At 35.9% G+C, this 14,896-nt stretch overlaps 1 protein-coding gene across 5 annotated transcripts in view; it reads left to right on the plus strand.

The window, feature by feature from the left end:
* The window catches only part of LOC150108954 (uncharacterized), a 243,700-nt gene that overhangs the window by 88,991 nt on the left and 139,813 nt on the right, over positions 1-14,896 (plus strand). For 4 of the 5 annotated variants that reach the window (XM_090404513.1, XM_090404522.1, XM_090404504.1 and 1 more), the window contains one exon: positions 6,699-6,814. In XM_090404513.1, the coding sequence (XP_090260639.1) occupies positions 6,699-6,814 (116 nt within the window). The remainder of the gene's footprint in view (positions 1-6,698; positions 6,815-14,896) is intronic. The other variant, XM_090404530.1, reaches the window with a different exon arrangement.

Here is a 14,896-nt window from a genome sequence, read left to right on the forward strand (position 1 = left end):
TTATTAATTAATAATTGGTCATAATTAATTAATTGAACATCAGTTAAAATAAACATTAAATTAATTTGTGCTGATTTTCATTGACATATCCTATTCTAATCACCAAAAATTTATATTATTAGTACTTACGAGTGAATGCAGACTTTTTCTCCTGCGTGCTGGTAGTTTTCCCCTCCTTTTGAACATCCTGGAGATTGCTTTGTAGGCTGATGGTGGATAACTCACTATCTGTTGTGTCACAAACACCTTCAATAAGAGATTTCTTAATGTCAAAATTAAACAAAGTCCCTTGTCTCTTATTCATATTAAAATTTAAATCTGCAGGCCTATTACTTCTAAAAAAATCATGGGACTACAGTTTCAAAACTTTCACCCTACAATACGAATTTGCAAAGAAAGTATTCAGTATAGGAGAGAATAAATGACTTAAATGACTACTATTTGATTTTTTTTGTCAAATTTATTTTAAAACAAAGTTATACTAACTGTGGCTGCTGGCTTCATCAGGGTAAAAGATGCATAAAAATAATAAGAACACTTAAATGCTAAAAACTGTTAACACTAAAACCATAAAATAAACCGGATACAATTGTATTTTTTATAAAAGCAGAGGAAAGCTTTCATCACACGCATAGCACGTGTATGATCTGCTAGATGTTGTGTAGAAACGATTTGTAGTTGGTGGCAAAATTCAGTTCTGGAATGTTGAAAGATCTAATAAGGGTCTTCCAGATCTTGGGCAGAATCAGTCCTTGGTTTCTATTAAGGTTTTGTTCTGAGCTGAGAACAGTTGTAGCTTCTTTTATAATTTGGGAGCGGAAGTCCTCCTCTAAGTAGGGCATTGAGCTTTTATCCCATTCTATAATGTGATTAGTCCTAGCAAAATGAAAGGCTAACCCTGATTTGTCTTCTCTATTTTTATTGACGTCTCCTATGTGCTCCTCCTTCCTGATTTCAAACCTTCTTGAAGTCTGGCCAATATAGTTCAAGCCGCATGAGCAAGGTATGTTGTAAACTCTGGCATATTTAAAAAATAGATGACTGTCTTTTGGAGATCGTAAAAATTGGCGAATGGTCTGTGCAGGTTTACCATGTGGCTTGAGGAGTCTGGCAATCTTATTAGAAATTGTCCCTACAAATGGAATCCCAATGGTAGAATTATAATGTATATCTTCAGGTTGTCTTTGTGGGGGGTCACAGAAAAGTATCTTGTGGATCACTTTCTTAGGATAACCATTCTTTGTAAGGTCATTTGATATCCGGAACAGCTTGGAAGTCTTTATCAGCTGTCGTAATGAGAGAGGCTCTATCTTTTAGTATTTGTACAATGCTGAGTTTTTGAGAAATATGGTGTGAAGAAATGAAGTGTAAGTATCTATCTATATTGGTGGGTTTGTGATAAACCGTAAGGTTGATATGTCCATCTATTGATTTCTTGGTTAAAATGTTCAGAAAGCAATTGGTTATCTTTCTCAAGCTCTAGAGTGAATTTAATTTTTTTGATGCAAAGAATTAATCTTGCTTAGAAAATCGAGCAAGTCTTTTTCCATATTTTTTCAAACAATAAAAATATCATCAACGTATCTCCAGAAAACCGTGAGTTTAGGGTCTAGTTGAGATAAAATTATACTTTCAAATGTCTCCATAAAGAGATCCTCACAGGGTGGTGAAAGAGGGCTTCCCATTGCAAGACCTGTTAAATAGTTTTGTTCCATAGGAAAAAATTAATATTAAACAATGATGGAACAAAGAAGTGATTCTTGAGGGAATAAGCTTCTTAAAATGTTGATCACTTCTTCTACTGGAATGTTGGTGAATAAAGATGTAACATCCAGGCTTGCCAGAAGATCTGTATTGGAGATCTAGATGATCTCCAATACAGATCTTCTGACGAAATGTTGTGAATTTCATATATAAGTATAAGAACTGCAGATGTGTGCTTTGAGGAGACCTGCAAGGTATTTTGATAATAAATAGGTAGGCGAATTAATACCATCAACAATTGGGCATAACAGTATACCATTTTTGTGGACCTTTGAAGAACCATATAGTCTCGGTGTCAGTGGATGCATAGACTTCAATCTTCGTTTTAATTCTGTTGGCCAGCTATCCATATTACTTAATAAATCGTTGGTATCATTATGATTCTTTAAAGTGGGGTCTGAATCTAGAACACGATAAGTAGATGTATCAGAAAGTAAGTTGGCAATCTTATCTTTGTAATCACTGATGTTTAAGATAACCGTACAGTTATCTTTATCAGCTTTTAATATGATATCGTTATCTTTCTTTAACCTAAACATGACTTTTTTCTCTGGAAGAGTGATGTTTTGATGGGGAGCTTTCGAAGAAGAGAGAATGATACTGCTTTTAAGTCTTGAGATCATTAGCTGTGGGCTCCAGTAGCGACAAAACGGCCTTTTCTACACTGCATAATATGTCCACTTTAGAAATTAGACCGGGGGTAATAGAAAAATTGAAGCCTTTTTTTTTTTTTTTTTGAGAATATTCATTTCAGTTTAGATAGAACTCGATCAGAGAAATTACATATCACCGTGTTGTCTGGTAAAGCAGGTTTTGACACTGAAAATGTTTTTCGTAAAGAACATTGAATTTCTTGATTTGGCTTTGTTTACTGATTGAAAAGGTCTTCTCATAGCTATTATTAATCATTCTATCTAAAAGTGACCATAGGTTTTGGTCTAAAGTACTGGAGATATCCTCGTAAATCTGATAGCATTGAATGTGTATTCAGTTTAGTTAATATCTGGTGTTTTGTATCCGCTCACATAAAAGTGCCAAAGATGTTTTGAAATATATATGCTTAGCCTGTCTTGAACGGAATCGTTCTCTCAAAATAAGAAACTTGGGAATTATATTATGGTTTCTGCATCTCTTCAAAAACGTAAGTTGATTCAACAGTTTAGCCTTTTTGCATTTAAGTAGCTCAAAACTTCCAAGCTGTCCCGGATATCAAATGACCTAACAAAGAATGGTTATCCTAAGAAATTGATCCACAAGATACTTTTCTGTGACTCCCCACAAAGACAACCTGAAGATATACATTATAATTCTACCATTGGGATTCCGTTTGTAGGGACAATTTCTAATAAGATTGCCAGACTCCTCAAGCCACATGGTATACGAGTAGCTTTTAAATCTGCACAGACCATTCGCCAATTTTTACGATCTCCAAAAGACAGTCATCCATTTTTTAAATATGCCGGAGTTTACAACATACCTTGCTTGTGCGGCTTGAACTATATTGGCCAGACTTCAAGAAGGTTTGAAATCAGGAAGAAGGAGCACATAGGAGACGTCAATAATAATAGAGAAGACAAATCGGGGTTAGCCTTTCATTTTGCTAGGATTAATCGCATTATAGAATGGGATAAAAGCTCAATGCCCTACTTAGAGGAGGACTTCCACTCCCGAATTATAAAAGAAGCCACAACTGTTCTCAGCTCAGAACAAAACCTTAATAGAAACCAAGGACTGATTCTGCCCAAGATCTGGAAGACCCTTATTAGATCTTTCAGCGTGCCAGAACTGATTTTGCTGCCAACTACAAATCGTTCCTACACAACAACTAGCAGATCATACACGTGCTATGTGTGTGATGTACGCATTCTTCTGCTTAATTGTATTAGTTTTTTTATGATTTTAGTGTTAACAGTTTTTAGCATTTAAGTGTTCTTACTATTTTTATACATCTTTTACCCTGATGAAGCCAGCAGCCACAGTTGGTGAAACTAGTTGGTTTAACTTTGTTTTAAAATAAATTTGACCAAAAAAAATCCGAAATAGTAGTCATTTATTCTCTCCTATAGTTCGTGTGGTCAAAAATAATAGTATTACCATCATGAAAGTATTCAGTATTACTAGATTTGAGAACCGGATACAGACTACCTTGACCTTCAATGTTAGTGGAAAATTTTTCTTCATACTTCCTTGCTGATTGGTCACTAACATTTGCAACATAGATGTTATTTCTTTCAGTTTTGAGAACAGAGGATACGGTACCCATTGTTGTAATTGGCTTGCAGGCAATTTTTATGACCAGTTATGAACAGCGGTATTCCCTTTCCCAAATGTTGAAAGGTTTCAATGTGTGAAAATTGACGATAATTCATGAATACTTCCATGTTTAAAAATACACTGCTTGGTCACTAACATTTGCTACACAGATGTTATTAGGCATTCTGGGTCTGAGCTTTTCGACATATTCATAATATTATTCTCCTCAGAATATTTCCGCTATAAAATACTTATTTATGAAAAATGCTTAGAAAACTAAAATGACAAATTCCAAGAGAATTTGTCATTTCTCGTTGAACACTTATTCACTTTCAGCAGAACACAGTTTGGGAAATTCTGCTCCAGGTGATGATCTTAATGCGAGGTTCGAAACATCAAGTGATTATTTTGATTTATATTAAACTGATGTTTTACTTTTAACACAATTGTATAGTTGTTTCCATCATTTTTATAATGAATCTGATCACCACGTAACAATGACAGAAAGTATGTAATGTGTTCTCTCATTGTCCAGGAAATGCACATGCTTGACCCATGTGCATCTCCTATTGCAGTACCAATATTATCATTTCTTTATTATATGTGGTGTTAAATTGATATGACCATTCCCTGGAATTTTATATATAGGTAATTGAAAATTTTATTACAGTTGCATTTATTTTAATTTGTATGTCCCTTCACCATCTGGCAGGCACATTTTTAATAACATCTATGCTTGTCAGGTGAGAACGCTTAACGTTATAACATGGCTCTTCAGCATCCTCAAGCACGATTTTTACAAATCGTTAAATATATGTGACATGCCACTTTCAATTCCGTCAAGTTTTATTCCTAAAAATAGTATTTGTGAACCATCTTGATGGTATAAAAAATCCCTGGTGGAACATTATCTTAAGTCATAAAAAATGAAGAATAAAAATAGTAGTCGATTTTGAAAATTTGCATTTTATAAATTCATTTGTGTACTGATTGAAGTATATATTATTGGTAGACCAATATTTATGAAAATTTTATCCAATTACTGGTAACTGAAAAAGTCAACTGATTTGCAATCTCTAGTACCCATGGCATCCCTTAGAACATTCTCAGCTAATCTTTGGGCATGGATTCCATAAAGTGGCAAAACTGCCAAATTTATACAGGTTAGTATTTCTATGGGAATGGTAGCCTGTACAGATGTCATTGCATCCTGCAGTTGCTACAGATTGGACTGCATAGTTCTCTGCTTTAGACAGCTCATTTTGTCCAGCTCACAAATGCTTATTTGGATTATGCTTAATCCAACATTATCCAGTTGTAAAGCAGGCCATTGAAGTGTGATAAAATCATCCTCCCACTTGTTGAACTATTCCTGACTGATCTCTGTCTAGTGATTGTCAGGTGGATTAGCTGCTGGCATGAAGGGGATGTACTTCATGCCAGCTACTAATCAATCTCAGACAAGCATGGTTGGTAACAATGTTCAAATAGGCTGTAGTATTCAAATATCACTTCATTGGTTTCAAGGAACCTAATGTGTACTAAGAAAAAAATACCACCATCACTGTTACCAATATGCAGTTTTAAACTTGGTACAATGGGTCCATTGATTCATGCTACTTTGGCATAAAGCCTCATTCATCCTGTTATCAGCATGGCACTTTTTCTGATAGTAATTTTCCTTATTCATGTGTAAAATATTGATGAAGAAAAATATCAAGTATAATGTATATGTTGATGTGTAGAAAATATTCTATATAAATGTAATCTTTGCACTAATTTTAAACGAATTAAAATAGCAACCCTTTTCCATTTTTAAGAACAAGCTTCATCCTTTAACACATGCAAGAGTTTAAGTGCCATATGCCTGTAACCTGATGTATTTTGGATAAGCAAGAAGAATACCGTTGCCTTGAAGAACATAAATGCAGATACTGATTATGTCAAGTTAGGATTAGATCACATGTTGAACACCATTTCACAGAGAACAAATGGATGAAAACTGAAATTAATTTACCTAACATTAATTAATCTACAGTACACTATCATATATCCAATTCTCAGTTGGATATATGATAGTGTACTGTGACAGGACATTGGTTCTTCTTTCCTTTACAGTTTAAATTTTTTTCATGGTTACTTGATTGTAGTGTATTATGTCTTGTGTTCTGAAAATTTTTTTGTAACCCAAGGATGCTCGTTTGAAATCCAGAGAAATATCACCAACTTAATAAATTATGTTTTTGTATGAGCCATTACCATCAAAAGTGAGCATGGCTATATCATGTTAACTGTCAGTTTTGGAAAAGAAAAAAAAAAATCTTGTCATCACTTTTGGGTTATATCTTTTCCTTATAATAACACTATAAGCTTGTGGCATGTGAGGATTTCCAAAGATGTTTAGGAAGATAGTACAGAAATTATTATTATTGTCAAGGGCATATCAACTCACACTAGATGTTATAAATCCTGTTGCAAGATTGAAATCATCATCTGACAGCTTGCATTTCAAGCTGTTAGATTATACTTCTCTAAATTATGTGGATTTGTTACTTTTTCTGAACATGAATTGGAGACCTCAATAATTGGTAGAAGGGAGGGAAATCTAAATGTTTGCCTTAGTATAAAATTAAACAGTATATCTGATTTGTAATAAAACTAATTTAGTGTGTTGTTTTCAGAAGTGGAGTACGATTAAAATCTCTAGGAGGTGGACATACAGATTTAAATATGGTAATATCTGAGCTTAAAGACATGAGACAAGCAGCCAAAGCTTTTATGACAGCACAGAATTCAGGTTAGATCATATTTCTTTATAGCACATACTTAGGTGATTTTTTTCTTATTAAAAAATTAGTAAGAAAAAAAATTAAAAGTTGTTAAATTCTCCATATTAACTTTCTTGTTTTACTTATTCACTTAAGGAATTGACAACGTAGATACGAATATAAATTAAATTACACTTTAATAAATATTTCCAATATTTTGGCAATGTCACGTTGCCATCTTCAAAAGGAACTTACAAAAAAAGGCACGTGCATGTAGGCACTACAACACAGTAACTGACTGAATTTAATTTATATTCGTATCTACGTTGTCAATTCCTTAAGTGATTTAGTAATGCATAACCAACGTATAAACCTGTCTACCAGAATTAACTTTCTTGTTACATGTTTGAGCAAAAGTTCTTCGGTTGACATATTGACTAATTTTTTCTCCCCTCATGAAGTGTGTGTGTGTTAAATTTAATATCAAAATAAGACCTGTTTATTCTTGGTTATGTGCTGTGAACTCAGTCAGTCAGCATCTTTAGGCACACATCCCAATTGTCTTGTTTCTGTGGTCTGGCATTTCATATATTCATAACAAAAAACTTTTAACTGCCATAAAAATGAGGGTATACTATATATATATTTTTTTGTGTGTGTAGGAAGATCGATTTGCTTGGTTGATATACATTTTTAAAAAAAAATTGAATGACTAGAAACCGAGAAAAATGAAAACAAAGTTTAACACAACTAGTTTCAGCTTGTATTAGCCTTCTTCTGGTGCACATTAAAAAAGAAATAACCAGTAAAACATAGAGGAAATAATTGTAAATGTCACAGAAAGTTAGTGTATATATGAGGTGGTATCAAAAAGTTTTGAGACTAGTTTTGTCACATGCCAACAGATGGCAGCACAAGGCTGCATGCACAGGCTGAGAGAGCACCAACCTTCATAAGTCAGTGTGCCGAAAGAAATCGGGAGCTGTGCAACTGGTGCTATTCTGACCACGTGCGTTACCATGTCTGCAATTTTATCATGGACAGCAAGTTAGAACAAAGAGCGAATGTGAAACTGGGAAAATGATGTTTGACATGATTCGGCAAGTTTACGGCGATGCTGCAATGAGTCGTTCGAGGTGTCTTGAGTGGCACGCGTGCTTCAAGAGCAGAAGAACATCACTGGAAGATGACGAGAGAGCAGGAAGACCTTCAACGTGTTCAACCCCTGAAAATGTCGAAACCATCCGTCAACTTATGCATGAGGATAGTCGAAGAACACTCCACAACATTGCTGCCATTGTTGGTGTGTCATACGGAACAGTCCAGGCAGTCTTCACGTGTGATTTGAACATGTGCAGTGTTGCTGCCAAGTTCGTCCCTAGGCTACTGACCCAGGAACAGAAGGAACACTGCATCGAAGTCTGCCAAGAACTCTGTCAGCGTGCCGTGGATGACCCGTCCTTCATGTCGAGGATCATTACCGGTGACAAAACTGGGGTGTACGAGTACAACCCTTAGACAAAGCAACAGTCTTCACAATGGAAGAGCCCATCATCTCCATGACCGAAAAAGGCAAGGCATTTCCTCAGCTCGACCAAGTGCATGCTCATTGTCTTTTTCGACATTCACGGCATTGTGCATTGAAAATTCATCCCCAGGGGCCAGACCGTCAATAGAGAGTTCTACTGCCAGATTTTAAGGCATCTGAGGGAGGACGTTCGGCAAAATTGACTGGATCTGTTGCGCACGAAAAACTGGATGTTCCACGATGACAATGCACCCTGTCGCCGAGCTCTCCTCACTGTGAGTTTCTTGCCGGAAACAACATGATCCCACTTCCGCACCCACCCTACTCACTAGGTTTGGCTCCCACGGACTTCGTCCTCTTCCCGAAGATAAAGATCCAGCTCAAAGGTCGCCGTTTTGACACCATTGCGGGGATCCTACGCGAATCGCAGAAGGGGCTTGACACGTTTCAAAAAGAAGACTTCCAGGACATATTCCAGAAGTGGCAGGAATGCTGGGAGCGCTGTTTTGCTATGCAAAGGGACTATTTTGAAGGTGATAGTATGTAAATGTAGATAAAGTAATTTCTTGTAAACAGAACTAGTCTCAAAACTTTTTGATACCACCTCGTATATTCAACGTTGAAGTCTGCACATTCAGAAACTGTTCTCTCATTGGCTTCATTGTTGGGTGTATGTATGCATATAGCTTCTCACGAATGCCAGTATTTGATCGTAGCACAATGGCAGTCTGAAAGGTTGTAACTCAGGTTGTTGTTGAGATGTAGGGGGTTGAGAATGATTTCTTTTGATTCTATAATCTTTCTTTGTAATTCATCGTGGCAAGAGAAAATGTTATTAGACTTGTCCCATTGGGCTGTATGGCTAAGGTTTTCTTTATTAGAATCGGCCGAGAACAGAACATGACTAGACAAATCACTGGCTTGGGTTCTCCTGTAACTGATGCCTCTCTCTTATGTTCTTCAATGCATAACTCAATTGATTTCTCTGTTTGGCCAAAGTATGGTATATCACAGTTGCACCAAATCTGGTAAACACTGGGATATTTAAGATTGTGATGTATAGGTTTCAGGCGGCTCACTAAGGAGCGGATTTTCAGAAGAGGAGTAAATAAAGTTCTTATGTTGTATTTCCTAAGAATCTTGGCCAGTTTGGGTGAGACAGAGCTTATGTATGGTTTAGAAATATTACCTTTCACCCTATTGGTTTCTTCATTATTGCAAGCGGGTGGATTTAATAGGAATTTGTCAATTGTTTTAATTGAAAAGTAGACTTGAGAAAATTGAGTTCTTTATTAAGTTCTATCTGATCATCAAGAAGAGAGCAAGCACAATGTCCTAGTGTTGAAATGATTCCAAACTTTTGAGGAGGGTAATGATGGGATTGACTGTAGAGATATTACAGAAAAGCTACCCACACCAACAGATATCTCCACAGTCAATCCCATTATTTTTCTTCCTCAAAAGTTTGGTATATCATTTTTCTCGGTTTCTAGTTATTCAATTTAAAAAAAAAAAAAAAAATATATATATATATATATATATAATGTAAATGTAATTTTAAAAATCTTTTGTATAATCTGAGAAAGAAAGTTATTTCTAAGAACTGGACGAAAAATTGACTTAATTTGTATGGAAGAAGTGAAAATTTGAAAGAAATGTGGCAGTTCATATTATAGTTTTTCATAAGCTGCTGATTTATATTTGGTTGGGGTTACTAAATATATCTGTGTGTGTGTACATACGTACAAGGGTGATCAAAATTAAAGTATTCCTGTTTTAGGCCTTGTGGAATGAAACCCAGTAATCCAAATGCTGAGAAACTTTACAGGAATATGTTGTAAGTCATGTAGAAGTGATATCTGAGGGGGACTCCGAAATTTGCCATCAGGGACACTGTATGATGTACCGAACATAGATGTAGTAATTTGTGTGTGTGTGTGTATGTGCGCGTGTAAGATGGTTATTTATGCTTTTGCCACTTGAAAAGTGGCAAACGCATAAATAACAGATTTTTTTTTTTTTATTCACTTTCATTATCCGTATTCATACTGTTTAAATGTACTGCCCTTCTGGTATACCACAATCTGCATCCTTTGCACAGTATGTTCAATGGCAGAATGCAGCTTGTTGGGACTGTAGTTGCACTTATGCTGTGTTATGCTGTCTTCCAGCTCTGGCAAATTATCAGAATGATCCCGATAAAGCTTGAAAAATCCCCAGAGCCAAAAATCGCAGGGGGTCAGATCAGATGAACAAGGTCGACATGCAGTGGGAAACACACAGCTGATCACTCTGGCTTCCGTGATATGTTCTCAAAAATCCATTCACAGGCACTGTTGTAGCTATGGCACAACAGAATTGTGTATCATATCACAATACTTCTCAGCAGTAACTGAGTTGGTCACAGGACCTGACTGGCAAATTTCCTTAAAGAAGAATAGTTCAATGATAAATTAAGTTGTAAACCTGCACCAGACAGTAACTTTGGGTGTGCAAAAGAATTTGTTAGATAGCATGTGGGTTTTGTGTAGCACATATCTGGCAATTGTTGGTATTCACAGCTCTATTGAGGTGAAAATGAGCCACATCTCCCCACAAAATCATCCATGGTCAGGCACTGTCTAACTCCACTCAAGGAAGGAATTTTCAAGTGAATGTCAGCTGACTTTCAAAGTCCTGTGGGTGCAATTTCTGTGGCAGGGTTATCTTGAATGGGTAGAAATGCAGAATCTTCCATAGAATTTTCCAGACAGTTGTGTAAATCACATCGATGTGTCTTGATACAGCATGTGCACTGCAGGAACCAATGCTATTATTAATGGTCTGCTCCACAACAGCAGTAGCAACTTCATTCACTTGTTGTGAAGTGATTGGTTTGCAACCTCTGCCAGGTTTAACTCCTAGCAATCTCGTTTATTCAAAATGACTAATATTTTTTTTTTCAGAGCACATGGAGCTTGTCAATCTCGTTGACATTTGTTCATTCGACAAAATTCATATAGTGCATCAACAGCTTTGCAATTGTGTGGGTAGTACAGCTTCACGGGCAATTCATATTGGGGTGAAGTTAGTGCCATCAATGTGGACAGTATTAACAACCAGAATAAATGGAAAAATGCTGTGTCTCCATCTCTTTAAACTTTCCTGGTATCTCTGGGCATGGATTCCATAAAGTTGCAAAACTGCCAAAAAAAGTTTTTTTCTCAAATATCATTTCTGCATGAACCACAATGTATTTCTGCAACATTTGGATCACTGAGTGGTGCTCCACAAGGCTTCAAACAGTTATACTTCAATTTTGATCAATCTGTGTGTATGTATATATCCTACCCTATTGTATTCTTCTCATCTGTCCCTTAGGATGGGTTGAGTCTGGTTCGTCTCACCTCTGCTGCTTCCCCTAATTGGCGATATTCATGACTGTAATCCACGTGTGTTCACAGGGTCGGTTTGCTTTTTCTGGGGGATGAAAAAATCCATTACCTCCATATGAGACCGACTAACTCACCTTTCATCGAAAGAGACCACATAAAAGTTCTTCATGTCACTGACGGGAATCGAATTCAGTTCCAGGTCTTTCTGACCAAAGGGCTTCATCTATATCGACTGAGCTACGAAGGCTCGTGTGTGTGTGTGTGTGTGTACATATATACATACATACATACATTTAATAGAATTTTTTTTAGGCTCTTATTTTATTATCTTGACATTTGAGAAGTATGCTCCATGGTATCAGTTGTTGGATGGGAAGGATATCAACAGTACATGGGCATTGTTTAAAAAAATACTTAAATGATACGATATCAAAATGTGTCCCTAGAGTTCGAGGAATAAATAAAGTAAGAGTAAAATGGATATGTGATATCAACCAAGAGATTTGTAAGAAAACGTTTATGTGAAAGGAATAATATGTGATTAAGGATTGATCAATTTTGTGTCACAAAATGAACTCACCATTATTAACACTCTATTTCCCCATAAACCTTGCAGAAGATGTACATGGACCTTCCCCTGATGGTAAAACACACAACCAAATTGACTTTATCCTTGTAAGCACAAGATTTAAAACCTCCATCAAACTCACAAGAACCAGATCATTTCCTGGACCAGACATTGGCAGTGACCACAATATGGTCATCACAACTGTGAATATGAAAATGAGAGAAATATTACCTACAAAATCAACTCGTAAAAGATATAGAAAAATTAAAAGCTCCACAAATATTTATAGTATATAAATACAAATTAAATCAAATTTTTGACACAAACTTCAAGAAATATAATATTGAATCTAAAACCAAATACGTCTCACAAAAGATAACTGAGACAGCTGAGGAAATCCTTGGATACAAAAGGAAAATAAATAAACCATGGATAATCAAAAATATTTTGGACCTATGCGACGAAATAACATATTTGAAATCTCGTATTAATAGCGGTGATAATAGAGAACAGTATAAAAATATTACATATTACTGAGATTATTAAAAAAAAGAAATCAAACATGCTAGAAACTTATGGATATTAGATGAATGCAAAAATATAGAAGAGGACTTAAATAAAAATAATTTTAAAGTGCTTTTCAAATTATCTATAAGTTAACCAAACGTTTTACTGCAATTAATTGGAGCATAGAAGATGAAGATGGAACTCCTATCACGGACAACCAGAAAATAACTGATAGATGGAAATGTTATGCAACCAAGCTTTTTCAAAAGGACCCTCAACTGACTGACGATATTTTGGATAAAATTTTGCCAGGAGGTTCTGAGGAAGGAGATTACCCGATATTAAAAGAAGAAGTCATTGCAGCAGTTAGCTGCTCAAAAATAGGAAATTCACTGGGAATTGATGGTGTTACAATGGAACTGATACATGAAGGAGGTGACATCATCATAGACACCTTGCTAAATTTATTCCAGGTCATACGGAACACAGAGACTTGGCCTTCTGATTGGCAGACTTCTGTCCTTGTACCCATTCCTAAAAAGGGAAACAGCAATAAATGTAGCAACTACAGAACAATAAGCCTTATTAGTCATCCAAGCAAAATCCTGTTAAAAATACTGTTGTCAAGAATTGAAAAGAAAATAGCAGACTATCAGATGAACAAGCAGGTTTCTGGAAGTCCAGAAGTACAATCGACCATATTTTTACAATACACATACTAGGCGAAAAATACATAGAACATAACAAAATAATCTGTCACAACTTTTTAGACCTTCAAAAAGCTTTTGACTCAATATGGCATGAGGCATTGTGGAAAATTTTAGAACATTATGGTATTGACAACAAAATCATTAGGATTATTAAATCTCTTTATTCCTCATCTGATATGAGAATTGAAATTAAAAATTACAGCAGTGAGCCATTCTGGGCAGAACAGGGGGTAAGACAGGGATGCATCTTGTCCCCCTCTTCTTTTTAATTGTTTTCTGGAATATGTCATAGATGAAGCTCTTCATGAATATGACACTGGAATAGTAGTTGGTGGACTAAGAATAAATAACTTATGTTTTGCAGACGATATCAATCTTCTGGCAGAAAGTGAAGAAGAATTACAAGAGATAACTAACCGCGTTTTTGGAACATTAAAAAAATATGGATTATACACAAACCTAAAAAAACAAAAACAATGATAACCTCAAAATCAGACATTGAATTCTTAAAGATACAAATTGGCAATAAACAAATTAAGAATGTAAACAAGTTCAGTTATCTAGGAAACATGTTGAGTCAAGATGGTCATTCAAAAACCGACATTAAATACCGAATTGCTAAGGCAACCATGGCCCTACAGAAGTTAAAACCATTGTGGGGAGATAACAGAATAGCAATCACAACCAGACTAAGACCAGTTGACATCTTGGTAAATTCCATCCTCTTGTATGGTTGTGAGGCCTGGACTTTATTGAGGGTAGACAAGAGGAGGCCCCTCTCTTTTGAAAAACTTACGGAAGACTTTTGAGAATTCCCTATACTGCACGAAACCAACGAAAATGTCTGAAAACTGATTGATTCAATAGACGGGAGAAGAAGGGAAAATATTCTGACAGTCATCAGAAGAAGACAGATGAAATGGTTTGGACAGACATGTGGAGAGGGCTAATGGCATTCCAAAGCAAAAACTAGAAGAAATCATTCCGGGGGACCAAGGGTTAGGGGGCCAACCTCGATTAAAAATGGACTGATAACATCAAAAAATAGGACAAATTCCTCCCTTTCTCAACTGACATCAAGAACAAGACACCGAGATGATTGGAGGAGGCTAACAAAGAATATCACCTACCAGCCATGAATTACCCTACGGTTCATTTAGGACTATGGGAGAGAAGAAGAAGAATGGTGTCCATTATGGAAGTTATAAACAGTAGGCTAGAAGAGTCGCAACTATTGTACAGAAAGCTAAGTCTGTGTATGAAAAGGAACTGGTTCTGCAATCTAAAGACAACCCCAAAGAATTCTATCAGTTATGCTGCAAGTAAAAGAATGTATAACTCTACTGAATTCATGTTAGTGTGAGGGTAACAGATGCAGAAGAGGTTGTTCAACAGATAAGTGCCCATTTCACTAAAAGCTATGA

Source organism: Typopeltis vanoorti, chromosome 2 (assembly GCF_054136105.1).
Source record: "Typopeltis vanoorti isolate ZY-2024b chromosome 2, IOZ_Tvanoo_1.0, whole genome shotgun sequence".
NCBI lineage: Eukaryota > Metazoa > Arthropoda > Arachnida > Uropygi > Thelyphonidae > Typopeltis > Typopeltis vanoorti.